The sequence below is a fragment of the Amblyomma mixtum genome, chromosome 2, assembly GCF_055824585.1.
Source record: "Amblyomma mixtum isolate Tamu chromosome 2, ASM5582458v1, whole genome shotgun sequence".
NCBI lineage: Eukaryota > Metazoa > Arthropoda > Arachnida > Ixodida > Ixodidae > Amblyomma > Amblyomma mixtum.
The window spans coordinates 284,864,446-284,891,633 of NC_143013.1; the positions used below are offsets into that span (position 1 = coordinate 284,864,446).

At 47.1% G+C, this 27,188-nt stretch overlaps 1 protein-coding gene across 1 annotated transcript; it reads right to left on the minus strand.

Moving 5' to 3' along the window:
* Positions 1-697: 697 nt before the first annotated feature.
* Positions 698-24,918, minus strand: LOC149364323 (uncharacterized). Its single transcript, XM_089568669.1, has 13 exons — positions 24,807-24,918; positions 22,935-23,223; positions 18,807-18,963; positions 17,907-18,078; positions 15,000-15,109; positions 13,603-14,162; positions 13,379-13,479; positions 11,103-11,376; positions 7,589-7,745; positions 6,389-6,551; positions 5,074-5,186; positions 3,017-3,278; positions 698-981 (listed from the first exon to the last, which is right to left on the minus strand). The coding sequence occupies exons 1-13, from the start codon at positions 24,916-24,918 to the stop codon at positions 698-700; spliced, it is 2,754 nt and encodes a 917-aa protein (XP_089424795.1).
* Between the last annotated feature and the right edge of the window lie 2,270 nt (positions 24,919-27,188).

The window sequence follows — 27,188 nt, forward strand, 5'->3', positions numbered from 1 at the left end:
TAACCTATCGAGAGTGTTCACCAGCGCCACCCTCGTCCATAGCGGCGGACATAGTACGTCCTGCATTACCACGAATGTTAAGTGGAACATGATCGAACGGCTGGTACGGAGAGCGACTGAGAACCCTGTTATCCTACCTATTGTTGGTATCGATCATCCCAAGGAAAGGGAGTTGATCGGCTCGTTATAACATACATATGAAAGAAATCAGCCGTTCTCGCCCAGCTATCTATCCTTCTTCCTCCTTCGTCATCGGAACCAAGAACCTTGAGAGTCGAACCCCGCACCTCCCGCAAGCGAGGCTACTGCGGGCTCACATCGGAACGCAATTCATGCCTGTGCAGTAAGAGGCGTATTGAGTAACTGACCCTTTTTGATCACCTCCGTATGCTCAGTTGGCGCCTCTTGACGCGCATGCGCAGATGTCGCCTCGCGGTAATGACTGGCGATGTGGTAAAGCTAATAATCGATGATGCAGAAACCAACGGGAGACTCGATGGGCCACAGGTTAGTTGAGCAAACAGACAGGACTCAAACATTTTTCGCACACAATTTCGTCCTGTTTCTGGCCACTTCAATGTGGAAGACAGACTACATTAAACAAATAGGCTTATAAATGAAATATGAAAAAGACGTGCAATAATCCGATAAGGAAAGCGATGCATGCGACAAAATAGGTGAAATAAAGAAAGATTTCTCACGCAGTCTTGTGAGGGTGGTAGCATCCCGTGAAGACAACGTCCAGCTCCACCGTGGTGTCGTCCACCAGGAGAATGACGTCATCGGCCGCCCCTGTGGAGGCGTACACTTCGACGCCCGCGGCTCTCCCCACACAGCCCGCGCCCTCCGGCGACTGTGTGGCCCAAGAACGCAGCCTCGAAGACAGCAGCGTCCACGGAACACCCGCGGCTCTGCTGTAGCTGTACCTGGTTCCTCTGGTCGAGCCAAGCGGCATGAAGGTGACTCTCGAAGGGTCCATGTCTTGCGAGAAAGATAACACAAAATGGTGTTAGTTACAGGTACTGTACGACCTGAAACTGCAGAGCATACATGTACGTATGGTAGCCCTTCGAGCGAGTGGCACTCGGTAACACAAAATGAGCTAAGAGACACGTTTATCGAAACCATGCAAGGCGAAGCAAACGGCTCAGAAACGTCGTGTGAGTTCTTTTCGTGACTTTGTGCGTGAATTCCCCCCCCTCCCCCCCCCCCCCCTCCCCCCCCTCCCCCCACCGCTTCACCGGAGCAGTCGCTCTACCAATACGCATTCGTGACCAGTCGAATCTTGCATTCGACTCCCTACCTCCACCTGCGGAAACAGGAGGAGGATTCCCTCGAGGTCATCCTCCGCAAAATCATGAAACGAGCGCTGGACCTCCCAGTTTCTACCTCTACCAGCCGCCTTATGGCACTGGGGATGGTGAACACTTTTAGGGAGCTTCGGGAGGCCCACCTCAACAACCAATACACTCGTCTCACAAAGACAGGGTCGGGTCGCCGCCTTTTAGCCCGACTACACATCCAGCACACTCAATTCACAGAGGAGAGATGCCGCCTTCCCGTACACTGGAGACGCGCCCTCCACGTGCGGCCTCTCCCCACCAATATGTCCAAAGAGGATCATAATGGCAGGCGCCTGGCGCGGGCGGAAGCCTTGGACCGCCATTTTCGGAGCAAACCAGGAGTCTTCTACGTGGACGCGTCCGGCCCGGACTCTAGGGGATGGTACACGGCCGCGGTCGTCCACGAGGGTAAAACAGTAGACGCCCTTACTTTCAAGGCCCAGTCAGCAATTCACGCAGAAGAGGTTGCCATCGCTTTGGCAGCCTCTGACACCTCCTCCAAATACATAATCACCGACTCACGAGGGGCTTGTCGAAACGTCACGCAAGGGTGGGTTACTCCCCTAGCTTATCGTATTTACCAAAATTGTAGCCGAGACTCGGATCCCGCGCACCGATCTATCGTTTGGGCTCCAGGTCACCAAGGCGTCCACGGAAATGAGGCAGCCGACGCCGCCGCCCGCGCGCTCTCTCTCCGGGCATTTCCCACGGGACCCGACGCCGACCAGGACTTCCATTTCAATCCGATTTACACTTTTAAGGAAATATGCGATTATTACAAATCCACGCACCAAACTCTTCCCACCCCATGCAAAGGGCTGGGGAAGGACAACGAGCGGGTACTCCTGCGCCTGCTCACCAACACGATGTTGTGCCCGGCAATTCTAAAGCATTTCGATCCTAAATTCGACGGGCGGTGCTCACACTGTGGGGAGGTGTCTGACACCTACCACATGGTGTGGGCCTGCCAGCAGAACCCATCCCTACCCCCTATCCCGAACCCCACCCGAGAGGACTGGGAGGCGACCCTGTCCGGTTGCTGCACCCTCGAGGCCCAAAGGGCCTTAACGCAGCGCGCCCGGGCTGCGGCAAACGCCAATGGTGTGCCTTCAGGTCACGACCCCCAACACCTCTCTCTATGATTAATAAATGTTTTCACCACCCACCACCTACCAATTGAGCTAACTGGGACGGCAAGCTTATGGTAGGGTGAGAGCGAATTGATCATTAACTCGAAGTGGGAACAGTGTTGACCAAATATTGTGGGTGGACATCAATGAGTAATTACTCCCTTATTACAAATATACTCCACCTTGGGGGATTCTCCTAAATATTTGGTCAGATCAGTATGTTCTTTGAACAACGCAACCGGCCTGACAGAAAACGTTTAAAACTGTGGAAACCTTATTCCGTGGACTGAAGAGTGGCCGAAGACAAGTGTGCAGTTTGTAAATGTTTTAAATAAATGCCAGCAGCTGGTGCAACAGTGCGCTTTCATTTTTTCTGTGTGTCCTTCTACGATGGTTCCATTCTTTTGACTCTTGTTTATATTAGAAAAAAACATGCTCCAAAGAAATCGCAGTATTTGTACCACATTCTATCCACATACTCTCTGGGCATCACTTTGTATAGGTCTAGGCAGCCTTCCCTGCGAGAGGCAAGATAATTCTTACCTTTAAGGCTGACCCTGCGTCCAACACGGAGCAGAAGGCGTTCCTGTTCACTACCATCTTCCTCCGGCGAGAACCTTGCGAGGTCGATGATGGAGGACACTTCCTTCCAGCTTTGTGGATCGATGTCGTCACTGGCGCCGCCTTCGCCTCCGCTCAGCGAGGCCTGTTCACCACTCAGCTCCAGCAAAGCGAACACATATCCTTTGGAAACGGCATAGCCGAATACGCGAAGCGTGTCACTCCGCCCGTAGGCTTTCCTGACCTGCGTGAGTCGAGTAATGGCGTGGATCAAATACAGAAAAGGCTTGAGAGGCATTGCACTGGTATGCACCATACAATGGTGCCCTATACAGGGTGTTTCACTTAAGTACATAATTTTTAAAAATAGGCTTTTTTTGAGTTAGTAGAGCGCTTTTCTTCTCCATAGCATTTCCAGTGGTGCAGCACTTTGGAATACACCAAAGACGTGCCAACTCGCAGGTTAGTTAACTGATATTGAATAGTTAACTTTTTAAACTATTACCATTAGGCTCCTCAATTATTAAGAGGCGTGTAGCCCACCGTGATTAATATCCAAACCATTTTCAGAATATCGGAATCGCGGTTACTCTCGGCGCTGTAGCCGAACAAATTTTGGCTAAATCTCCAAAATATATGCGCTTTCGAGAAGCTTGCAGGCCAAGCAACCTTTCCGGTGCACTAAATCCATCGAAATAGCCAAAATTTCTTGGGTCACAGCGCCGAGGTTAACATCGTTTTCGAAATTCTAAAAACTGATATGGGCATTACTTAAGGTGGGCTACCCGCCTCTAATAATTAAGGAGCCTAACGGTGATAGCTAAAAAGTTAACTATTCAATATTAGTTAATCAGCCTGCTGGTTAGTACTTTTTAGCTGTATTCTAATGTACTACACCGCTGGCAGTGCTATGCCGAAAAAGCACTCTTCTAAGTCAAAAAGACTATAATTAAGAATTGTGTAAAATCTTAGGTGAAACACCCTGTATAAGGCGTAGTTTCGCTTTCAAACAGTGTCGTTGCCATGATTACAACGACCAGCTGTGGCGGCGCTCTACAGCTACAGCAGGCGCTGTCATACTCTTGTTGACATCTGCAGCAGTGGGTTTCACTGATACGCCTACCTCGAACGCCACCTGTTACGTTGAGGTGAGCGTAGCAACGTGTGCGGGCTCTATCACTGCAGAAGCGCTAATATACACCTGCATGCTTTTAGGATGACTTCAGCGATAAAGCATACACACACGTCCACCTGAAGACCCCTGAGTTTTCGTAGACAACTGCTAGTGAACCGAATAGCAGCACCTGCTCTAGCTCCTGTGGCCAGCGATCTTTGTGCGAGGCACAGATGCGATACTGGCCAGGCCCCGACGTTACCGCTGAATTGGTGATGTTTATGTGCAGGCGGGATTAACCTGACAATGGGCCAATCGACAACTGCGCCACCTGAGAGCTGCGCAGTGGCGCAGATACTTTAGGATATTAGGGAACACTTACTTTACGCGACAATCGGAGGGGAAACTGCCATTTTATGCTATTACCGCTGAAGAGATCGGAAGCAAATAGCGTATGTCATGTGCTTCTGGCTAACTTTAAAAATTTTGTCTTGATTGTTGATGAGTAGACAGAGCATAGAACATGCATTGTTTTTTTCCCCGTAGTACGTTCTAGAAATTCTAGTTGTATGGCACAAATTGCACACCCAATGAAAAGTTCAGAGAGCTGTCAGTTATGACTTCCATGTCACATCCGCTGCCAAAAATCTTCGCAGCCAGCTAATAATGTCAGTGGAGGACGGCGATTAGCGCAGCTGGATAAAAAAAATATGTTTCAATTCCTGTACTATTATAGCGTTGAAGCATTAAAAAATCTTGTACTACGCAAATAAAAATAAAAATGGCATGCAGAAGTTTAGTAGCAAGGTGCGTTTAAACAAACAGGTGGGTTGCTAGACTGAAGCGATCAGACTTTAGCGCTGAAAAAAAAAACAAGGAGGCAAATTGTTGATACCATATCTCGTTCGTTGATATATATTTGTACCTTTTCGCTCTTGCAGTAATCCCTGTCCTCTGGAGTGCGACCGAAACGGCAGAGCCTCGCCAGGCAGAAGGGGAAAACTTGACTGCTGTACACGTCTCCTGGACACAGGGTGCCTGCAAAACAAATTTACTCTTGGAAGTAAGAACGTCGAGCGCGCTTCTTCTGTCCAGTTCTGTTATGCCCTCTGTCACCTCTCTTCGCCTTTTTTGCTTTTTTTTAAAAAGAGGTCTAATTTACGGCTTTTGGCAAGGCCATACGAGTGACAGCCGAATACGTGTCCCCCTAATAAAAATGGTCTATAGACAGTCTATAAACTTCTTATAGACTCTACTGCCTTCCTATAGATATTTCTTTTGTCTATTCACAATCTACAGACTATCTATAGACAAAAAGTCTACTAAAAGTGTATGGCCTTAAATCGATAGACAGTCACAGACTGTCTCTAGAGTTTGTATTCCCTATAGACTGTCCTTTAGGATTTGTCTATAGAGAGTCTATAGACTTTATAGACAGATATCTATGAAGAGTCTACAGATTGTTTAAAAATTTTTGTAAGGGGGCTGTAAGATTACCCTAACTGAGGTGGCTTTTTGACGATCGCGTGAAAAGAGAATACACGTCAAAGAAAGAACCATGGGGCCAAAGAACTGAGTTTCTTCCCTTGCCCAAGAGGGTATGGCCGTGAAGCACATATGAAATGCACTGCATACCTTGCAACACCGTGCAAGCTGTCTGCACAGACAAACGCCTAAAGCCCTGAAGAAACCATAAGCGAAAAATAGATCAACCTTCGGCAATATTTTGCTAGTTGGACCGCACATTGGATTTATAGGCAAGGTTTTAAGTTAGAATCGATAATTTGGCCCTCTATGCATTTGCGAACCATTACAATTTTTTTAAACAGCTTATAGACTGTCTATAGACTTCTGTCTATAAACTCTATACACGCTGTATAGACAAATCCTATAGAGTCGTCTGAATGCAATACAAATTCTATACCTACAGCTGGTCTGTAGACAGCCTATAGACCAGCTGTAGATTTATGGCCATACACTTCCAGTAGACTTTTGTCTATAAACAGTCTATAGACTGTCTATAGACCATGAATAGACAAAAGAATATCTACAAGAAGGCAATAGAGTCTATAAGAAGTCTATAGACTGTCTATAGACCACTTTAATAAGGGAAGCATGACACTGATGCATTCTTCAACAGATAGGCACCGGGAAACGCTTTCTGAGGCGGCCATTTTGAAAAGGTCTTAGGCCGCCTGGCGTCTACAACGCCTCCAAAAAACAGCGCAAGTTTTACTAACGATCTTTCATTAGCAGCGCCGTCCGCAGCTGCCGGAATCGTCGCAACAAACGAGCTGCATCCTTGGGTCTCGCAGACCAGCCCATGGCGAACGGGTGCAACTCTTCCCACTGTTTCACCGCGTAGAGGACGTACGGCTTTTCTTGAGCCTTGGTTATTCGATCCTGGGTAAAAAAGCGAGCGATGGACGCGCGCACTGCCATTACTAATGGATAGAAAAGTGGCTCATTGCAGCTGAGTCAAACTACAGTCTATTAATAAACTACCAATATTAACCAATATTAACGAAAATACCAATATTAATAGCACTAGAGCGAGAGGGGAAGCCGCATTCCCAAGTCTCCACATGTTTTCTCGCTGCCTAGTGCGGCGCAAATACATGCCATCTATACTAATATGACAAATTAAATTATTCTAGCCACCTCCGTAATAGCTGTTATTGCCATTAATCTGAAACTTACAGGCAGTATACCAAGGACATTTTTAGCACCACGGTGAATACAAAAATATTAAACATAGTTCAAGGCTACTTGAAGGCAGGTTGTTAATTTCGTGTCCATTTGAACGCAAACGACTTTGGAAGTACCATGAAGGCTTCGCATAGGATTAGCGTAATCTTCGCGCTTCAGTCCCCGTCGCGCGATTGATTATCCGGCAGCAGTATGGACAAGCTCAGGGCCGGTGACCACGTCTATTTCTTCGCACGTTGCCGCGATGAATGTCAACGATCCAAGCAGCACAGATGACAGACACCTTTAGCATACCGTGTGCAGTGTTAGCGTTACCGGTACCAATGCGCATGCGCAAATTGCCTTGACGGCGCCAGATGGCGCCACATACCCGGCAGCTGTGCTCGCGCCCGCAGCGTCGGAACCAATCAGTGCGTACTCACCGCCGGTGGGCGGGCTCCCAGTACTCCGGTAACAGTAGCGGTAACACGGTATACGGTATGCTAAAGGTGTCTAATAGGCTTAGTATTGGGAACGTATTGGCAAATGCCGGTCGTATACAGAAGACCACAGTGAAACCGTCCATTCCCAATATTGAGCCGATTACCTATGGTGCTTGGGAGCCACGTTGCGTGTCAACTGGGCGTTTGAAAAAGACACTGCCTCGCAACAGCATACAACTAATGACCCAATTCCTAGACCATCAAAATTGTTTCGGGAGGTAGAACAAGAGTGAAAAGCGATGCCTTTACCTGGTAATCTGTATAAGTTTTTCGCGGCAAGTCGATGACAATTACGGTGTAGCCGTACGTGGATGCCGCCGCAATAAAACATGCCGCTTCCCACACCATTACTAAAGGGCTTTGGTTTATTATCACTGCGCTGTCAGTCTTCATGAAGCCCTCCATCCTGAAAGAAAAAGTTGGATAAAAGTTGGAAAAAGCGGCATATATGGGTTAACTCCAATATATGCAGAATGTCATTATCTACTTTACATTCACAGATCCCTGAAAGTTCTCATATGCTCAAGAAGAACTATAGTTTGGGCTAGTTGGTTCATGATTCAACAGGAAAATGGCGCAAAAGACGTGGACAAAAGAGACAAACACGACAGGACCAGCGCCAACTTACAACTGAATTTTATTTCGCACCAAACCCGCCTTTATGTAGGCCAACACGCCCTAACATCCGTGTAATCACGCACAGGCAGTAGAAAAGATCACTGTAAGATATCTAGCACATGAAGCGCAATAGCAACCACGTAACATACTATCATGGCTAAAAAAACCCAACAAAAAAAAACCCAACAAAAGTATAGCAAACAACACTAAAACGGCTATGGCCAAGCAACTCTTCAACACCAAAAACGATACACACTCATGAGTGATACCAGATGACCAACAAGAAACGTGGAAAAAAGGTGAAGAATGAAGCGTTAAGACCAAAGCAGTGTCAAAGGTAAAAAAAGGTTGAAATGGATGAAGAGTGGAAACCTTAAAAATTGGAAACCAAAAACCAGCAGCCACATGAATGATAACCGATGACCAACCAGAAAAAAGATGAACGCGAAGCTGAGACCAAAGTCGGCGTCAAAGGTATAAAAACGAAAAAAAAATTGGAAACGAACAACCAGCAGCCATATGAATGATAACCGATGACCAACAAGAAACATGAAAAAGGATGAATGCGGAGCTCAGACCAAGGTCAGCGTCAAAGGTGTAAAAATTTGCAATTTTTGACGATTTTTTTGACGATGTGCGGTTTTTGCGCGGTTTTTGTTCTCGTTTTTTACACCTTTGACGCCGACCTTGGTCTGAGCTCCGCATTCATCCTTTTTCATGTTTCTTGTTGGTCATCGGCTATCATTCATATGGCTGCTGGTTGTTCGTTTCCAATTTTTTTTTCGTTTTTATACCTTTGACGCCGACTTTGGTCTCAGCTTCGCGTCCATCTTTTTTCTGGTTGGTCATCGGTTATCATTCATGTGGCTGCTGGTTTTTGGTTTCCAATTTTTAAGGTTTGCACTCTTCATCCATTTCAACCTTTCTTTACCTTTGACACTGCTTTGGTCTTAACGCTTCATTCTTCACCTTTTTTCCACGTTTCTTGTTGGTCATCTGGTATCACTCATTAGTGTGTATCGTTTTTGGTGTTGAAGAGTTGCTTGGCCATGACCGTTTTAGTGTTGTTTGCTATACTTTTGTTGGGTTTTTTTGTTGGGTTCTTTTTAGCCATGATAGTATGTTACGTGGTTGCTATTGCGCTTCATGTGCTAGATATCTTACAGTGATCTTTTCTACTGCCTGTGCGTGATTACACGGATGTTAGGGCGTGTTGGCCTACATAAAGGCGGGTTTGGTGCGAAATAAAATTCAGTTGTAAGTTGGCGCTGGTCCTGTCGTGTTTGTCTCTTTTGTCCACGTCTTTTGCGCCATTTTCCTGTTGAGTTCTCATATCCCTCCCGGCGCAGTGGTGCCGCGGTTGAGCGGTGCGCCACTGCTCTGCGATGGCAGGTGCTCCCAGCGGTGGGCCTTGTGCGGCCCAGGTTGCTCGTCCCGAGCGATCAATCATTAATTTAACTGCCATCTGCCCCAGTGGGCAGTTTTCTCACTATCCGGTGGACATGTAGTGATGACGCTGCAAAGTCACGTGACCTAAGACCCCCCCCCCCCCCCTCTGCTTCCTAGGCGCTGCTCTCAGGGGACCCACTGCCAGAGCCATGCCGTGATTTTTCGCTCAGGACGCCAACAACGCCGACGCCAGATTTTCTGGACGACGAGGCCTTTTACGATGACGCGTTAATACTCTTGAAGTCTTGACACTGGCCTTAGAGGTGCACTAAAGAGGAATCTGTGCTCGTCTTTTTACGGCGGGAACTCGACCTGCACACTCCGAGCATTTTTAGAAACTCAAAATTATTGTTCTGTGCGGCCGATTTCTCTATTGAATTAAACGTCCCAGCTCCCGCCTTTTTTATTGAACTCACCTTCGAAAAGAGGAGGAGTCAGTCAGCCGCGTGGCCGCTTGCCGCTCTGCCATTGGCGGAGTGATACGTAGCGATTGACGAAAGCAAAGAGTCCACACGTACTTTTATTTCCGCGGACCTAATTTACGCCTGTGTAGTCTGCGACTGGAACTATTTATTCACGGAAACCTAAAAAAAAAAAGCGAAAACGAAGCCGCCACGCGACTGGCTGAAAGGAACTCCACACTTTGGCTAACTCTTCCTCTTTTCGAAGGTGAGTTAAAAAAAAAGGCGGGAGCCGGATGTTAATTCGATTTACTTAGGGAAATCGGCCACACAGGGCAATAAGTCGAAGTTTCTAAGAATGCTCGGAACGTGTAGATCGAGTTCCCGCGGCAAAAAAAGAACAAACGAAGGTGCACTGAAGAGGAATCGAATTAACATCCGGCTCCCGCCTTTTTTTTTTAATTCTCCCCGTACGGTGGGCGGAGCCGACCAACACGTGGAGTGCCTTTCAGCCAGCTCCGTGGAGGCTTTGCTTTCGCTTTATTTTGTTTTTTAGGTTTCCGTGAATAAATAGATAGATTCGCAGATAATATAGCCGCAAAATAAGCCAGCAAATTAAAAATACGCGTGGACTATTTGCTACTACGGATTACTACGTATTACTCCACCGATTGCAGAGCGGCAAGTCTCCACGGAGCTGGCTGAAAGGCACTCCACGCGTTGGTCGACTCCAAGGAGGATATATGGTCGACTGCGCCCAGTGTACGGGGAGAATTAAAAAAAAAAAAAAGGCGGGAGCCGGACGTTAATCCGATTTAATTAGGGAAATCGGCCACACAGGGCAATAAATCAAGGTTTCTAAGAATGCTCGGACAGTGTAGAGTTCCCGCGGTAAAAAAGACGATTTCAGATTCCTCTTCAGTGCACCTTTAAGGGAAAGTGGTAGAGACACTTTCATTCAGCCCCGCCGCGGTGGCTCAGTGGTTATGGCGCTCGGCTGCTGACCCGAAAGACGCGGGTTCGATCCCCGCCGCGGCGGCCGAATTTCGATGAAGGCGAAATTCTAGAGGCCCGTGTGCTGTGCGATGTCAGTGCACGTTAAAGAACCTCAGGTGGTCGAAATTTCCGGAGCCCTTCACTACGGCGTCCCTCATAGCCTGAGTTGCTTTTTGACGTTAAACCCCAATAAACCAAACCAAACTTTCATTCAGTAAAGTGACTCAATCACAGCAATTGCCTACGGTGAGGCTAACTCCGCATGGACATAAACGCCGCCACCACCCTCCCTCACTCACGCGTTGAGGCAGCGGTTGTGAAATTCCCGCAAGGTGGAGCCGTCCCACTTGGGGGGCAAGTCGGACATGTAGGCGAGGCTGGCCGGGTACAGCTTCTCCAGCTCGGCGAGCACAGTGTCCTTGAGACAGCTGGGACGGCCACGCACCAGGAACAGCAGGCGACCGTGGGTGCGCAGAAAGCGTACTGTCTTTTCTTCCCGCACGTACGGCACATCGATGCCATCCAGCAACTGCGTGCTGCTCGCCGGACACCAGACGTCGCCGGCCATTATCGCTGCACACGGATTTCAGCGTGGTTATAGAGTGCCCGACTATTGCACCGAAGATAGTATGCTCCTAATTCTTAGTATTGTTATGAAAGCACCACAATTTATAAGCGACTGACCCGGTTCTTGAAAAAAAAAAGAAAACAACTGTACCATGGAAGTAAAGTTCAGTAAAGCAGAAAGTTGGGCTAGTTGGTAACGATCCATCTAAAAACGGCGCACAGAAAAACACGCAAAACACAGGGAGAACGGACAGGACAAGAGCTCTCTTGTCCTGTCCGTTCTCCCTGTGTTTTGCGTGTTTTTCTGTGGGCCGTCTTTAGATGTACCATGGAAGTATACGAGTCAACCGAACGTGAAAGACACAGCTGGAAGGGGATGGTGGTTCTCAGGATAATGTTACTGTGGCAACTATCGCCGCCATTTAAACCAGGATGACCTACTCGGGCGTCGGGTCACAGCTAGGGTGTAGAGGAATCGAAGGTAACGTGAATGCATCCATGGTAGACGTTAGTAAAGAACAGTTGGAAGATTGGTGTCTTTGGTGGCTGAGGTCCCGCACCTTCAAGCGGGCCTGTGATCGCAACGTCTTCTTTCAGCAGAAAAGTGTAACTTTAACTTCTCTTGCAGAAAAAAAAAATTCTACAGTGACATTTAAAGGGGCCATGACAGCCCTATTTTCGCGCATACCCTGCTTATTGCATTTAATTCCCAACACGTTAAATTACAATTATAAGTTCCTTTTTTACGAGTTTACGTGTTTGTGTACTGGTCGCGCACCAGACCTCAAGCTTTCGAACCCTTCTCTGCACGGCGATGAGGTTGGCCGAGTTTGCATGTCGTGGACACATTTGGTTGTTTGTGACGCCCACCCGGAACGCTGTACTACTAATGGTGGCAACACAATTTTGATGCGAAAATCTAGGAAGGCACACAATTGAACAAGCACATGTCGTCTGTTCGAATCCCTGTCTCAAGCTAGCCTGAAACATTACTAGCAAATCTGAGCTCTCTGCAACGACGACAAATCGTACGACACCAACCGGAACGCAGTGAGAAACGGTTGCGTCACAATTTTGGTACGAATATCAGAAAAACTGGCGCCACATGAAGGTCGGCCAGTGGTGATTATATAGACGAATGACATGTATAGGATTCTCTGAAGTTTGCTTTTGAACCCACAGCGGTATGCGTCTGGACCCGCAGCTTGGGCGAAATTCTTTTTTCCTTTCAGCAGTTGCTCTCTCAGAATGAACAGTTTTATCCCCACATTGCCCCCCGGACGAACAGTTGCGCATAGCGATGATTCATGGCAGACTAACGGTTAGCTTCCCTACATCTGGTCTCAAAAAGGACTAATGGTTATGGCAACGCAGTTCACCTCCGCAGTTGGTTCGAAAGGACCAATTCTTGATCTGAAAGGACGAAAAAACGCTTAGAGTAAGCATTTCACTCCTTGGAGAGCCGGTTACCACTTGTATCCGTTACCAAAACAGCCGGCTTTGAAGCCGTGCCAGGATTCCACATCCATGCTGCACATTTTGGAAAGCTAATACAGGTGCTCTAGTAATCGACCACCACTGCTATATAAACAAACAAAAAAAGCGGGAGGCAGCTCTTCAAGGCGTTCCTCCAACACAGAAGTGAAGCATCTAGTCAAACATTTTTACCTTTCACAAAGAAACGGATATTGCATCCAGCACCTTCTGCACACAAGGCAGATGCCTGATCACATAAGATATATCACGACGGAAGACTGCAGCTCTGCGGATTGCATCCGCATAGCTGGAATGAAACCTCCAGACAGTAGCACGGTTTGACTACTCAATGGTGAACGCCGCTTGAAGTGTGACGTTCATATTTATGATAAGTGTGAGGTCCCCATAGCAGGAGAACAGGTTCATTTTTTTGTGATCTGTTCGGTCACTGTATTCTAGTGAAAGTGCATACCTATGGGACCACTTAACTTCAAATTCACCAATGTGAAGACAATAGTTTCATCAAACTCACTCGGTTTGTCACATCCGGTACCGACGTGTTGCGGTGTGTCCAGTAATGGGCGCCTCACGCAGGCAACTCCAGATGACCACGTCAGACAACGCATGTTTGCCCTGCAATAGAAGCGTACTTTCATTTATGTCCGAAACCAAAGAACAGAAGAGTTGCTGGTGGAGGGGGAGACAAAGACTTTTGAAATTGCTTCCTCCCGCAAGCAGAAGCGCTAGAAAACTCACCGTGTGACGTGAGACTGGTAGTAGCCAGTGAAGAGTACGTCCAACTTGACCGTCTTGTCGTCCAGGACAAGGACAGGGAAGCCATTGTCCGAGCTCGCACCATACACAGCAACGCCACCCGACTCAGTCCTTGCCTGTGAAGGAGGCATTCCGCTCCAGGAAAGCACTGCATCGCGCAGCGTTGCAAAGCGGCGCACAGTCTCACTGTATGTGATGGGCTCAGGGCTGGTGGAGCCCAGGACGATGAAGCTTAGTCGCGAAGGTAGCGGAAGTTCGTGGTATGCGGACGTCTCTTCCAAAGCCTCATGCCCTACTGCTTGCGTGGAGATAGTGTCCAGGTTAAAGGTGCACCGCATCTCATCAAACTCCGGAAACAACGGGGGCATCCAGTCCTCGTCGTTGGCAACATTGTTTGCTGCGTTACGATCGCCATCTCGCTTGTGATCACCTATGAGTGCTTCTTGGACGTCTGTGAGGTGCACCACAGCTAAGACCAGATCGCCGAGGACGGCGTAGCCAACTACACTGATCTCGTCTTTTGAGCCATAAGCTCTCATCACCTGGAAGAAAGAATTCACACAGAAGGGTGCATCAATCCACGTTGCCATCCAGAGAAGAGCTCTTTAAGTCTACAAGTTTGTTAAGCATATATTTAAGGCAACTTCAGCCACGACAGATTAGATAAGAAACTGGAGTGTTTCCAAGGGCAGTCGTAGCTGTGAATGCTTTTTCATGAGGTATGTTTGATTTTGTCTTTAATTTCGTGGGCTGTTGGTATCCATAATATTTCTAACAAAGCAGCAACCATCCTGAATCCAGCTTGCTGATAGGTAGTTTGAATGAACTTTCATTTACTGGTTCCTCACACACTCTAGAATTTGCTCTACCTTGACAGTTCAATAATTTATCAAAAATCGAGATGATCACATTATCTATAAGATTAAGTAAACAGAAATCAAATACTGAGGGAACGTCATCCAGGTAAACCAGGAAGAGGGCACTCTCACCAATTGCATGCTGTGTGATCCACTTTGGCATGGAACATGTGAAACTTTGAGACGTGGGCGCTTTGATATGATACAATGGGTGTAGACACAACAAACGCAATCGCTTGTTATCAGGGCAGGGAAATAGGAGCTTTGGGAGTTTTTATGGTCTCTGTATAAAGAAATCTCTTGCTAATTTGTTTTTCCTGAGGGTGGCCTCGGAAGTGCGACTGCTCAGTCAAGTCATATAAGACTTCTAATAGTCAGTCCTGTCTCGGTACTAAAAGAATGAAACTGCAATTCAGCATAAAATGCCAGCCCAACGAAAGCGTGAAAAGGCACGTTGGCGGTAAATATTCGTAACACAGGCCTTATCCAAGGCGAGATGGAAACAAGGTCCTCACTGCGTACCGGTTCGCTGCAGCAGTAGTTTCTGTTCTGCTCATCCCAGCCGAACCAGCAGACACGCGCCAGACAAAAAGGGTAGACTCCAGTGTTCCGGACCTGCTTCAGCTGTACTTCTGCCGAGAAAAGAGAAGGAAAAGTAATCGCTTCCGAGGCCCTTTCTGGTATTCCAAAAATAATGAACAGCCTCAAAAAGCAATGAATAATTACTCCCTATTTAAAATTTAACAGAAAAAGTTATTCTGAGTGTGCTGCATAATCATCAGCTTGAGGGAGAACACGGGAACACGTGACCTGGCACCTTCACATTGAGTGCCATGCCAGATTTCAAAGCTTCTGTGAGAAACCTGATCGTTCGCTGTGAGCAGGGGGCCGAAAATAAAGACGTACATGACATGCAGTCTCGCACAGTAAAGCAGTTTGTAGATAACAATCTCTGCGACATGTCGAATTTTTTTACGTATCTCTTGTGCCTCAAACTGATGTGGGCATTTGTTTGTAGCTTGAACGCTCTCAGTGAAGACAGAATGGACAAGGATGTACTAAAAGGGACGAGAGTGGGGTGTAGCATAGAAATGCGGAAAGAAAAAATGCATCACCAACTATAGCTCCGTTTCTTTAATTGATGTCGATGGTTGTAAGTATGGGAAAAACCAAGTTGTCAGACAGCATCAGCAGCACTACGCGGAAGAAAGATTAAAAACTCACGAGGGAACAGTGCGGTTCATGAGGACAGAATGGGTTAGCATATGTGGGATCCCCCTTCGTGAGCGCACGGACCCGTGGTGCCCTCTTTGTACTGTGATGCAAACTAGCGCGTGCGCGACGAATTTGTGGCGCCCTCTGTGCGCGAACTATAGTGCCAAAGTGCGACATGCTGGCCGTTAGACACGCAGGGAGGAAGGCTGCTTGTACAGCATTTAATTTCTTTGAAATCATTAGAGATAGTGTCCTGTTTGTTCAAATAAGATGTCCATTTTGGTCAAGCGTAGGCTTCAAACCGACCACGCGTTGCAACCTTGCCTCGTGCTCTTTCGTTTGTAAGTGGTCGCACAAAACTGGCCACGCGTTCGAATTTTGGGTGGTGCGTGCAAGTGCCCGCGTGGTCTTGGATTTGGTCTGTATTGCACATGGTTCGAAGTTGATGAAGACGACTATTTCCAAAGCACATCGCGAGAGGCTGGCAGCTTAACATTGAGGAAGAACGGCTGCGCCATTAAAAAAATAGATGCGATAGCCAAGTGACCTACAGCAGCTGCAGGCGAAGCTGATCTGTTCGTGTCGCCCCGGGTTCGAATCGCATTCGAGGCCGTAAGTATGGCAAGTGTTTTTTTTTTCGGCTTTCTCGGGGGCTGTGCACTGAAAGACGGACTTCGGGTTTTTTTCACATGGCTTTTTTAATGATAACACATTAACAGCGCCATCTGGCAGCATATATGCTGTACTCAACACATCAGCCCGTCGAGAAACCCGTCTACCATAAGGGCAAACCTTAAAGCGCTCAGGTTCAGGAAAGTAACCTATGCGAGCAACTAGATGTAATAATATAAAAAGAGAAATGCGTCACTCGGAGGACAGTTTTTTGGTGCAAGCAGCCATTTGTAGACTGTTTAGCGAAAACATGTAATTTTATATCCCGAGGAACAACGTCCACAAATGGTGACTTATTTTTAGTGTAAAAATCACCCGAAAAGGATCCAATTAAAAAACATTACCCGAATAACCTAATTTCCAGCCGACGTTGAACAAAAAACATATCACTCGATGTTTACTCCCTGTATTACGAAAAAAAAACTGTGTGCCAAAACAAAGGGCCGTGTATCTATAATATGCCCACACTTTTTCTTAATCAACCTCTTGTTGTGACCTCTTTTATTTTCCTCTGTCCGACGTCGTTGTGTTCCCAGTCCCATGCTCTTTACACGAGTCATCATCATCATCAGCCTGACTACACCCACTGCAGGACAAAGGCCTCTTCCATTTCCCTCCATTTAACCCTAACCTCATCCGCCCACCCAACTCTGACGCCCCTGCTACGCTGCGAGCATGAGTATGAGCCACTAACAACCCACTAGTCATTGTTACTTTATCAGTCCCTGCCCATCCATGCTGAGCGAGCATGTTCAAGCCCCATCTTATAGCCCTGCCACACGGCAAATTTAATGTCATTCTCATCGAATGACATTTGTTCGACTTAATGTCATTTTTTCTGTGCGCTGCTACACGGCAAAAACTAATGTCATTTGCAAATGATGGCGATTGCGATGGAAAGAGAGTACAGCATACAAAAATTTTTATGTATGCTTCAATACGTTGCAAGAAGTATTGCTTTGCTAATGGAAACCGGCTTTAAAATCCTAATCCTCATTTCAATAACGTGTTGATCACTGCTACACCACGAGTCCAAGTCAAGCCAAAGTTCAGCCAGCGGCGGCAGGCAAATGGCGGACGTCATTTTGTGAAATGCTCTCTATGGTGAAATTAGACAGTATTAGCTGTGCGTCCGCAAAAGCTTTGCGCATGCTACGGGCGCACCTTGCGCGCACTGCCGCCCGTCGTCACAACAGTTTTAGTTGGGAGCACGGTAGTTGGGAGTGGCTAGCGTACCGCGCGAGAAGAATAACATACTGTGGCGCCATCTAGACGGCAGCAAGTCAAACATTCCTGAACTGTGTGCCGAAGAAACGTTTTTCTCTTTTCTTAACGGCAGTAATGAATGCATTCGAAGGCTTTGTTTCTTTTTTAAAAGTAAATCAATTGGATGAAATGATGATGTAGATTCTAGTGCAAAGTTGGAGAAATACTTCGCCCGAACGTCATTCCATGGGAATGACATTAATTTTGGCGTGTGGCAGGGGTATTACAGTCCATTTTACAGGCCCTGGTGTAGCTCAGGCATAACTTTGCGCTCACGGTTGTATTTGGTAAGGCGTGCTGCGATCTCTTCGTAACGGCGCACAAGTGACGCTGCGTCCCGCGGCCTCGGAGACCAGCCCATAGCGAAGGGATGCACGTCCTCCCATTGTTTCAGTCTGTGTTTCATGTACTCCTCGTCCAGGCTGTGCTTGTTAGTAGCCGCGAGAACCTGCACATATAGGCATGCAACAACCCTTAAAGAAATAGTCTATAGACAGTCTATAGACTCCATATAGCAAGGCGGAAGTTTGGGCGAGTTGGTAAGTATTCATCATTTCGCTCACAGCGCAACAAGAACGGGACACGAGACGAAAGACTAATACAAACAAGCGCTGGTTTGTGTTACAGCGCTTGTTTGTGTTAGTCTTTCGTCTCGTGTCCCGTTCTTGTTGCGCTGTGAGCGAAATGATGGACTCCTTATAGACTCTGCTGCCTTCCTTTAGATATTTCTTTTTGTCTATTCATGGTCTATAGACTGTCTATAGAAAGAAGTCTACTAAAAGTGTATGTCCGTAAATCTAGGCTGTCTATAGACTGTCTAAAAATTTTTTTGTAAGGGAAGGAGGTCCTCATACACAGAAAGAAATGTGCGTTTACGTAAGTCTGCGGTGAAGCTCCGCCCACATTCAGGACCGCAGCACAGAATACCTCCACGACAAAAATGTAGTCCGCTGTTGCAACTTTTCTTGTTACTTAAACGAGAAGCTTACTGAAAGAAAAACAGTATAATTTCTAGAGTTTTAATACCGTAACCTGCTTAATTACGGTATTAAAAGTGCGCATGGAGGTCGAAAAAGAAACTGCTTTGTCTCAGAACAGCAATTTCTTGTTCGCTATTGAGAGTTTTAGCGCTCAGTTTGACGCACAGCGCAGGAAAAACAGGAAAAAAGTGCTTACCTGCGGGTCAAAAGCGAGATTTTTGTTCAGATCGAGGATGACCACGGTGTAGCCGTAAGTGGCAGCCAATTGCAGGTACGGCGAAATCTCCCACACACGTACATTAGGGTTCCTGATGATAATAACTGGCTCGTTCTGCTTCATATATTCAGCAGCCCTGTGATGAGAACCAGCAAAATCAAGGAACTGGAATGTTCAGCCGACAACTGCCTGCAAAGTCAAAGTTTCGGAGAAGCAGCACTTCTACAACGCGCCAAAGGTACTAAAAGTAGAATAAATCTGGGCTAGCGTAAATGTGTCGTCCACGTGTGATTAGGAACTGAAATGGCTCACGCAGTAGTCTTGCAGTTGCGTGTTCGGCACAAGATACCCACTTACACCATGCAACTGGCCACTGCTTCCAGTGTAGAAAGAAAAATGGGATATCTATCCTGCAATAAGTACTGCAAGTGCTGCAGTACCTATTTTCACTTTAAAAGACAGTTAGGCATTGGCATGCATAACACGATGAGGTTAGCAGTTGCAAATTTGTTTCTCAAGTGAATCTTGTTAGGTTTTACAGACGCCAAATCGTGTCTTTCGTTTCTAATGACGCACACTATATTCGCAAACATGTAAAGTTTTTGTCAAAAGTAACCAGGCTACATGATTTGCATCTAGCTCGTACAGTGGAGCCCTTACAGCTTCCCTGAAGCTGAAATGGTCGTTAAAGGTAAGAACTGGGGGTCTTCTCACCTTCCAGCACCTTTTGATCTTTAGGAAAGCCACAAGGGCTCCACTATACAAGCTAGAAGCAAACCATGCAGCCTGGTTACTTTTGACAAAGACAGTACCATCATGTTGAATTTGCCTGCACTCAGTAAATAATTTAAAACTGAATTTCTTCTCCCCAAAAAATCTAGGTTTTTATAGCTGAACATTGGTCGCTACCTCAGAAGTATAGGTATGAGATTGCGTCAGGCGTAGAAAAACTTCAACATATTCACTGCTTTACGTTCTAATTCGCGCTAACTGCTGCAATAATAGCCCGTTACCTAAGTCAGAAAGGCAGCGAGTGAAAAACGGCTATTATATTGTCCTTTTTTTTTTTAAATGACTCACGTGATTTCATCCTTGTGACACCATAACCTAGGAATTTGTGTACTCAGGCAGTTTTCATTTCATAGAGAGGGACAGCAGGCTCGTTGTGTCTCGCATCTGGTGTGTGGTGACCCACGTGACCAGCGCCAGTCTGAAGAGGAGGAGGTGGTGTTGCGCTAAGGTTCCAGCGTTGTGTGTAGTACCTGCTGTCGCCATCTCTCTCCTTCGGCACGTGGCCGGGGCTGGTCGCGCTGTTCGCTACTGTTTCTTTAAGTGCTGTAGCTTCTATTTTCGCGCTAGGCGGCGTGTTCAATGTCTCTCTCTGTTTGAAGCGTCGTCACCCTCGCTCATTCTTCACCACCACTAGCCGTGTTGGCTTAGTGATTGGGGCACTGGACTGCTGAGCCTCAGGATGCGGAATTAGTTCCTAGCCGCGGTGGCCATGATTCAAAGGAGCCGAAGTGCTAAAGGCAGCCGTGTGCTGTACAATGTCAGTGCACGGTAAAAAGCCCCAGGTGTTCCAAATTAATCGGAACCGTCCACTACAGCACTACTTATTGTTGTTGTTGTTGTCCTCTAGAAAATGGCGCATACCCACTGCGGGGGATTGGCCAAGACACAGGCGGCAACTGATAGGTGTACAAAATGTTAAACAAGAAAATAATGGTGGGGAAAAATAAAATAATAATGATAATAGCAATTAGGAAATAAATGAAAGGATCTCTCTTCCTTTTTTACTCCTTCTTCTTCATCCCTTGTCTTACGCTTCGCCGCGGTGGCGCAGTGGTTAGCGCGCTCGGCTACTGAGCCGGAGTAACCGGGTTCGAACCCGGCTGCGGCGACCACGTTTCAATGAAGGCGAAACACAAAAGGCGCCCATGTGTCGTGCGATGTCGGTTCACATTAAAGATCCCCAGATGGCCGAAATTATTCCGGAGCCCTCCACTATACGGCACCTCGTTCTCGTTTTCTTCTTTCACTCCACATTCCTCGCTTCCCTGACGACGCCGTTGAGGTGTTCACCAGGAGGTGAGACGGTACCATGCCTTTCATATCCTCGTCTTGGTAACACTCACGGCGCCTTTTTGAGGCAAACACTGTGGATGTGAGTTACGCGCCTTTCCCTTCCTCAGAACCAATTTTTCTCTTAGCGGCAGTCGTGAACATTCGCGGCATAGAATGATTGAATGAAAGATGATGATGTCGAAGGCTTAGCGCAAGAGGATGCGGTGATGGCTGGGTTTATTGGACTACTCAGCCTATGGGAAACTTTCACGATGAAGCGGCATTGTGGACCTATATTTTTTCTACAAAATCCCATTTCAGCCGAATGATTGCTCATCTCAGAGATGTGTATTCCCAGACACAATTCAAACCGGCGTGGCGCTACCTCCGTTAATGCGCTATGCCTTGCCTCCATTCTACAGCTTTGTTTCGTATGCGTGCTTTGTTCTGAGGTGGATCAGATGGTGCTTCCTACAGACTTTTTAATTAAATGAATGTTGATAGTTCTGGAGCTTTGTAGCGTGAACGTGTCTTCATGAATAGTTCATGTGCACCCTTCGTCAAAAGTTTAGAGCCCATGGGGTCTGCTTCTAGGCCATTCCGTATGGCTCCCTATTCATCTCCAGTGTTCTAAATCTCTTCGAGGTAAAAGGGACTTTGGTCCTCATCACTGCGCAGGTTACAGCCTCCACTGGTGCTGCAAAAGGCCCACTGCAAGCCTTAGAACCGCACCCCTTTGGCCTCTACACTTTTGACAACGGCTGTACATAGAACATTATTTCACTGTTATAATTCTCGCGTAAAAAAAAATGGCCGAGTGATCAAAGGCAGCAGGAAGTGAAACTGATCTGTTTGCGCCCCCGCCGGTTCAATTCCTATTCGGGGTTGAGGTCATTTTCTGTTAGATACCCTTCGGACAGAAAATTTCGGAATGTTTCGGCAAAGTGCGCCCTCATGTTCGGCGTCCGATTCTCCCTCATGCTCTGCTTCGGGTTCGAACAATGTGCGCCTTAATTTACCGAGAATGTGAGCTAAACGCAGGTCATGCTTCAAAGCTCATGCTTCATCCATGCTTCAAAGCAAAGGCATCTCCCATATCTCTCCAATTAGCCCTGACCTGTGCCAGCTACGGCCATCCTATCCCCGCAAACTTCTTAATCTGCGACGGCAAAATTCATTAATTATTTTGCTTTCTACCTATATGTCTTAGTGCACAAAGGTGTGGTGCCTCTCTGGCACCAGGTCTTGAAAAGAAACAGGCATAGCTCTTAAACTGCATCGTCACCCGACTGAAGCTGGTGTGTTTAAGATTACATTAATATAAGATCAGGCAAAAGACGGTTCGACGCAGCGTTGCATGGTTACCTTGGTGTTGACAGCGCTGCACATGTTATCACGGGAGTGTGTCTAAAGTCTACAGCGTCTATTAAACCAAACCCACATGCCAGTGTCACACTGCAGTGTTGTACAGGCCATGATACATACCGCAGTAGATAACTGGACTGATTTCTACCAAATGGGATCACAAAGGTGCACCAGAATCTCCCTAGGCGGCCGGTCTGGTATTTCGCCTTCATCGAATTGCAAACACCCCGATCGGGACTGAGTTCGCGAACACATACTTGGCAGCTGAGCCCCATAGCCTTTAAGCCGTTGCGGCTGCTTAAATCTTCAGCAAGCGAGCAAAGCTGACAGTTATAAAGCTTCGGTGGCAATTAAACGATAGGTGTGGCGAGGCCATCGGTAATGACGTCTGCGTCAGGAAAAAAATGGTTGGGTTCAACGTGGTTTGAACCTAGTTATATGAGCGAAAGCTATGTTAAGCATGGTTTCTACTGTCTCAAATCAAATGTCAAGGCCAATGTCAAGGTCATGGTCAAACGTCAAGGTCAGGTGCCCAATGGTATGACCCTATAGTCATACTACCATAGCATGGGCCATACCAGCACTACGTTAAGTTCGATTTGACCTTGTGAGGCATTGAAAGTCATTGTCTCATCGATATCGAAATCGAAAGAGCTCTCGCTGTTAAGGAGTTCGTACTTCTCTCTGCACTTCACGTGCGCTGACACGATAGCGTATTTCGTCTTCTCCTGAGCATCAGGCCCGTCGAAGACCTCGCTGGACCAACAAATACGGCTGCCCGGATACAACTCCTGAAGTCTCGAGGACACCGATCCTTTGCTCGAACCGGCCGGGCCGCGTGTAAAGAAGAGCACCCGGCCATGGCTTCGTAGGAACTCCACTGTCTCTTCGTCCTCCAGGCAGGGGAAGTCCAACACGTCCAACACATCCGTGTCGTTCGTGAATTGCGTCTTGTTCCCGCCGCCACCTGCAAAGGCGCGAGGGTTGTAAGACAGTTGTCAGCAGCAAACTCTCGAAGCGTATACCAGTCGCAAATGTGTGCTCCGAAATCCAGGGTTCTCGCGAGGACAAACTCTAATGGACAGCTTGACTGCGACGCATCTTCGGTGCGTCCTCTAATGCCACGCTTTCCGGGGGTTGGCGTACTTGGCGAACATAAACTTTACGCGGAGGAATGCGAAAACTGGATTATCGCCGTTTCTCGTAACTTCGCGTAACAGAAGGAAAGGAAAAAAACAGAACTGGCCACCTCAGAAAACACCCGATCGAATGATTTCATATGATCCTGGTGGCAAATGATAGCCTTTACTCGATAAAGGCTTAAATTTCTCCTATTTTTTTACTGAAAAGTGTCGTTCCCATGCATATTTTTGCTTTTCTTCAAAATCAGTTATCACTATCATTTCGCAGCATGCGGTACTCGGATCTGCAGAAAAGGGAATGTTTCGAATTAGCATAATCTATCACACTTTCACAGTACGGCGGTTGAGATAGCGAATACTTCACGACTAATGCAATGTAACGCTCCGCTTGCTCTTATTACAACAGCGAAGTGACAGGAACATACTTTTTTAGTGAAAAGAGGCTTGCTTATGAAACCATGATTTTTTAGTGGGTTTCGCTTGCAGACAAGCTTATTAAGTGCTTAACACGGGAGCAGGAAGGTTAGTAAAGAAACAAGCAAACACAGAGAGAAGAAAAACTCAACAGGACGGCTTCAACTTGGTGCGCGAATTTCGGCGACAACAGGCGGAGTATCTGTAGCCAGTAGAACCAATTTCTGGGCGAGAAGGTTAGTTCTTGGAAAAGGTAAAGCTGTACAGCGCTAAAGAAGGAAGAAAGCGCATAAGGCAATAGACGGGCAATAGGTCGGAGTTCCGAAGAGTGCCTTAAAAAGGACAGAGGGCCACGCTATCCAATTTTTGTTGATAGTAAAAATCTATTCTATGTCTCTCTGTAGGCATGTTGGCGTTTGACGTATTTATTGGTTGAGAGTGAGGTTTCTCTTCCCGAGCAACCTGTCGCGATTAACTGCGACCTGCCATAGTGGGCGCGCGCGCACGCACGCACGCACGCGCACACACACACACACACACACACACACACACACACACACACACACACACACACACACACACACACACACACACACACACACCTGGGCAGGGAGGAGTCTGCCTCAAAACAGGCTTCATGCAAACAAACAAACTGACAGATAAACACATAAAACGGCTAAATGCAGGGAATGCTCACTATAAGTGCTAACGAACAGAAAACTTTTTTCCCTCCTGCTTTTTCCAGAGACTAACTGTGTCGACCGTAAGCCCACTACGGAGTCCTTTACATGCGCTCTTGTAGCATAAAGGCATTGCCTGCCCACAGCACCTATTTAACTGTAATTTATCGTCAAGGTAGCTGTTCTGCCCATCACATTCGCCTTGTCACTCATGCTCGGACACCTGACATCCAGTGCGGCTGCAATCATGCCAACTACCTCTCCTTCGGCCGCCACGCTTCAGCTTTAATTGGCCGACCGTCCGAAGCCTTTACCGGCAACTAAACAGGGCCTCTGGCCTTGCTTTGTCAGTGCACTTCCTTTAACGTCAGCTGCTTCACCACGCACCCTGACCTTCAGCGCTGCACGGACGTCTTCGTCAGCCATGATGCCGTGCGCCCGCCCTTCAGCCACCATACAGTGATTTATTGAATGCACTCAAGCGTGCTTCCAAGTGTTTTCCCCCGGTCATCAACGGCTGGGAAGTCTCTGTTTACCATCTCAAGGCCATCACACTTGGACTCTGATGACAACGCCAGCAGCTACGTCACATGAGTTCTTAACCGTGGCACCTAGCTGTACACGACGCATACGGTTCGCACTGTACCATCCGTTCTTCGCCACTCTGATATCAATGCGAAAGCATTATATGGATATGTCGCGTCAGCAAAAAGTGTCTGCAAAACATGTCCGCATATTTTATCCGCACGATTACGTCGTTCCCTGAAGATAAATGTGTTATAGTGTTTGTGTGTGATAAAATGTTGTGGTGGGAAAATTTTGGTTCGTGAGGTGTCATTAGTGAATTTAATTAAACACGAAAAAAAGATGTCAAAGTAGCCATGGACATCGATGTAGTGCATGGACGTCAAAACAGCCTCGGGCGTCAGCCTCGCACGTCGATATAGTATGTGGACGTTTTCCTTTCGCATTGTTCCACTGCGGGTCGGCTCAGTGATCTCAAAGTTTTTTTGGCTTCCCCGTCTCTCATGGCTTCCTCGCTAGAGTGGAGACCCTGTAGCATGCCCTGTAGCGTGTTGCTGCGGTCTGGCAAATGAAAACGACGGCACGCCCCAGCGCACCCGCCTGACACGAGCAGATTAGAGCTTAGCTGCTACGTTATTGGATGGCAGTGGCGCGCTGTCTCGGCTGCCCGACAGTTCCGCTCTCACCCGGTTGAGCACGCCCTTTGAAAAGGGGGTGCTCAAACATATATGTTTTTGCTCATAAGCACTAATTTGCAGTTTGTCCACAGGCTACAAAGGGCACATCGGGCTGTTAATTCATCTCACCTGACTAGCAACAAAACGGATGAGCGATAAGCTTCCTCTATTTTTTAATTTGTTTTGACGATTCGGCGTGTCTATAGACCTAGCGAAGCGCATTGTCTGTTCGTTGACAAAAATGGTCCACTTTGTAAGCAGCTCATGACGCCACTGTGTCCATAACCTGTTTCGCCGCGCAAGTATACGATATAATAATGGGAAAGTGTTTCAGGAATGCCGAGCATACAGTAATTCATTGAAATTCTAATTTTTGCTAGAATTATTAGAGAGCGTAATAAATTACTGAAGGGCGCAGCGCAGTTAGCCCTAGTATGGAAATGTTTGCTGCTAATTCGAGGGACTCAGGCGCGCGATGTTCATATTACGGGACTGTTCGTGCATGAAGTTCCTAAGCGATGTGTTCTGCTTTTCCTGATGACTGTTATTTTGCGGTCACCCCTGCTCGGAGTCAAACCACTTTACAGGACCAATATAAATTTACGCCACGGTCGCTTACCTAACTCCTCCCCAACACTGAAAAGAAAGAAATGAAAGGCGGCACAACAAGAACACAAACAAGAAAGGGACACCCTAGTGTCCCTTTCTTGTCTGTGTCCTTGTGTCGCCGCCTTTCATTTCATCATGCACCAACTCGCCCCTCAGCCCATTATACTGAACAAGCCGCCGCGGTGGCTCAGTGGCTATGGTGATCGGCTATGGTGATAAGAGACAGACGAACGACAATGTGAGATAGGAGCTCTTGTTTTATCTAATATTGTCGTCGGCGGCAAGAACGCATAAAGGGCTTCGGGCCAAAGGGCACTTTGAATAGGCACTTGCAACTATCACCCTCACGATCGGCGCAAAAATGCAGCAAATAATTCATGTGGGCTTCAGTATCAGGACATAGCTGTCCGATATAGAGTATGAAAGAGCAGCGGTACAAAGGCCAGGAATTTCTCCGTTCTCTCCTCGCCAGAGAGGAACACGGAAAAGAAAGCAGAACAAAGGGTACACAAACAAGCGTGACCGTTGTACAACATTAGCAGGTAATAAGGGAGTAATTACTCATTGTTGTCCACCCGGTCAACATTTGCAGGTCTTAAGAAGTTTACAGATTAATGGAATTTTATGTTCAGTACTGTACTGTCTATGAGGCACTATTTCTCATCAAAGCGGAAGGAAAGCTTGGGAGGGGGGGGGGGGGGGGGGAGGAAGAACAAGCAAAACAATTTCTGTGAGAAAACTGCTTTGGCTACCACATTTCTTTTTTTTTTTTACAAAGAAAGTTCAAGAACACTATTGTTCACGTCAACCTCACTACATTCCGACCCGCTTCCTCCCAGAATAAATTGCCGATAAAACCTCCCTTGCTATTAACGGGCACCAAGA

What these genes read in the sequence shown, in the direction of transcription:
- LOC149364323 (XM_089568669.1), bottom strand. Translation starts at nt 24,918, where the DNA reads ATGGCTGACGAAGACGTCCGTGCAGCGCTGAAGGTCAGGGTGCGTGGT. An exon ending in CACAACCGCTGCCTCAACGC is followed by an intron (nt 7,746 to 11,102) that starts GTGAGTGAGGGA and finishes TTTTTCTTTCAG; the next exon opens with GATGGAGGGCTTCATGAAGA. An exon ending in ACGCAGGGTCAGCCTTAAAG is followed by an intron (nt 982 to 3,016) that starts GTAAGAATTATC and finishes CTTTCTCGCAAG; the next exon opens with ACATGGACCCTTCGAGAGTC.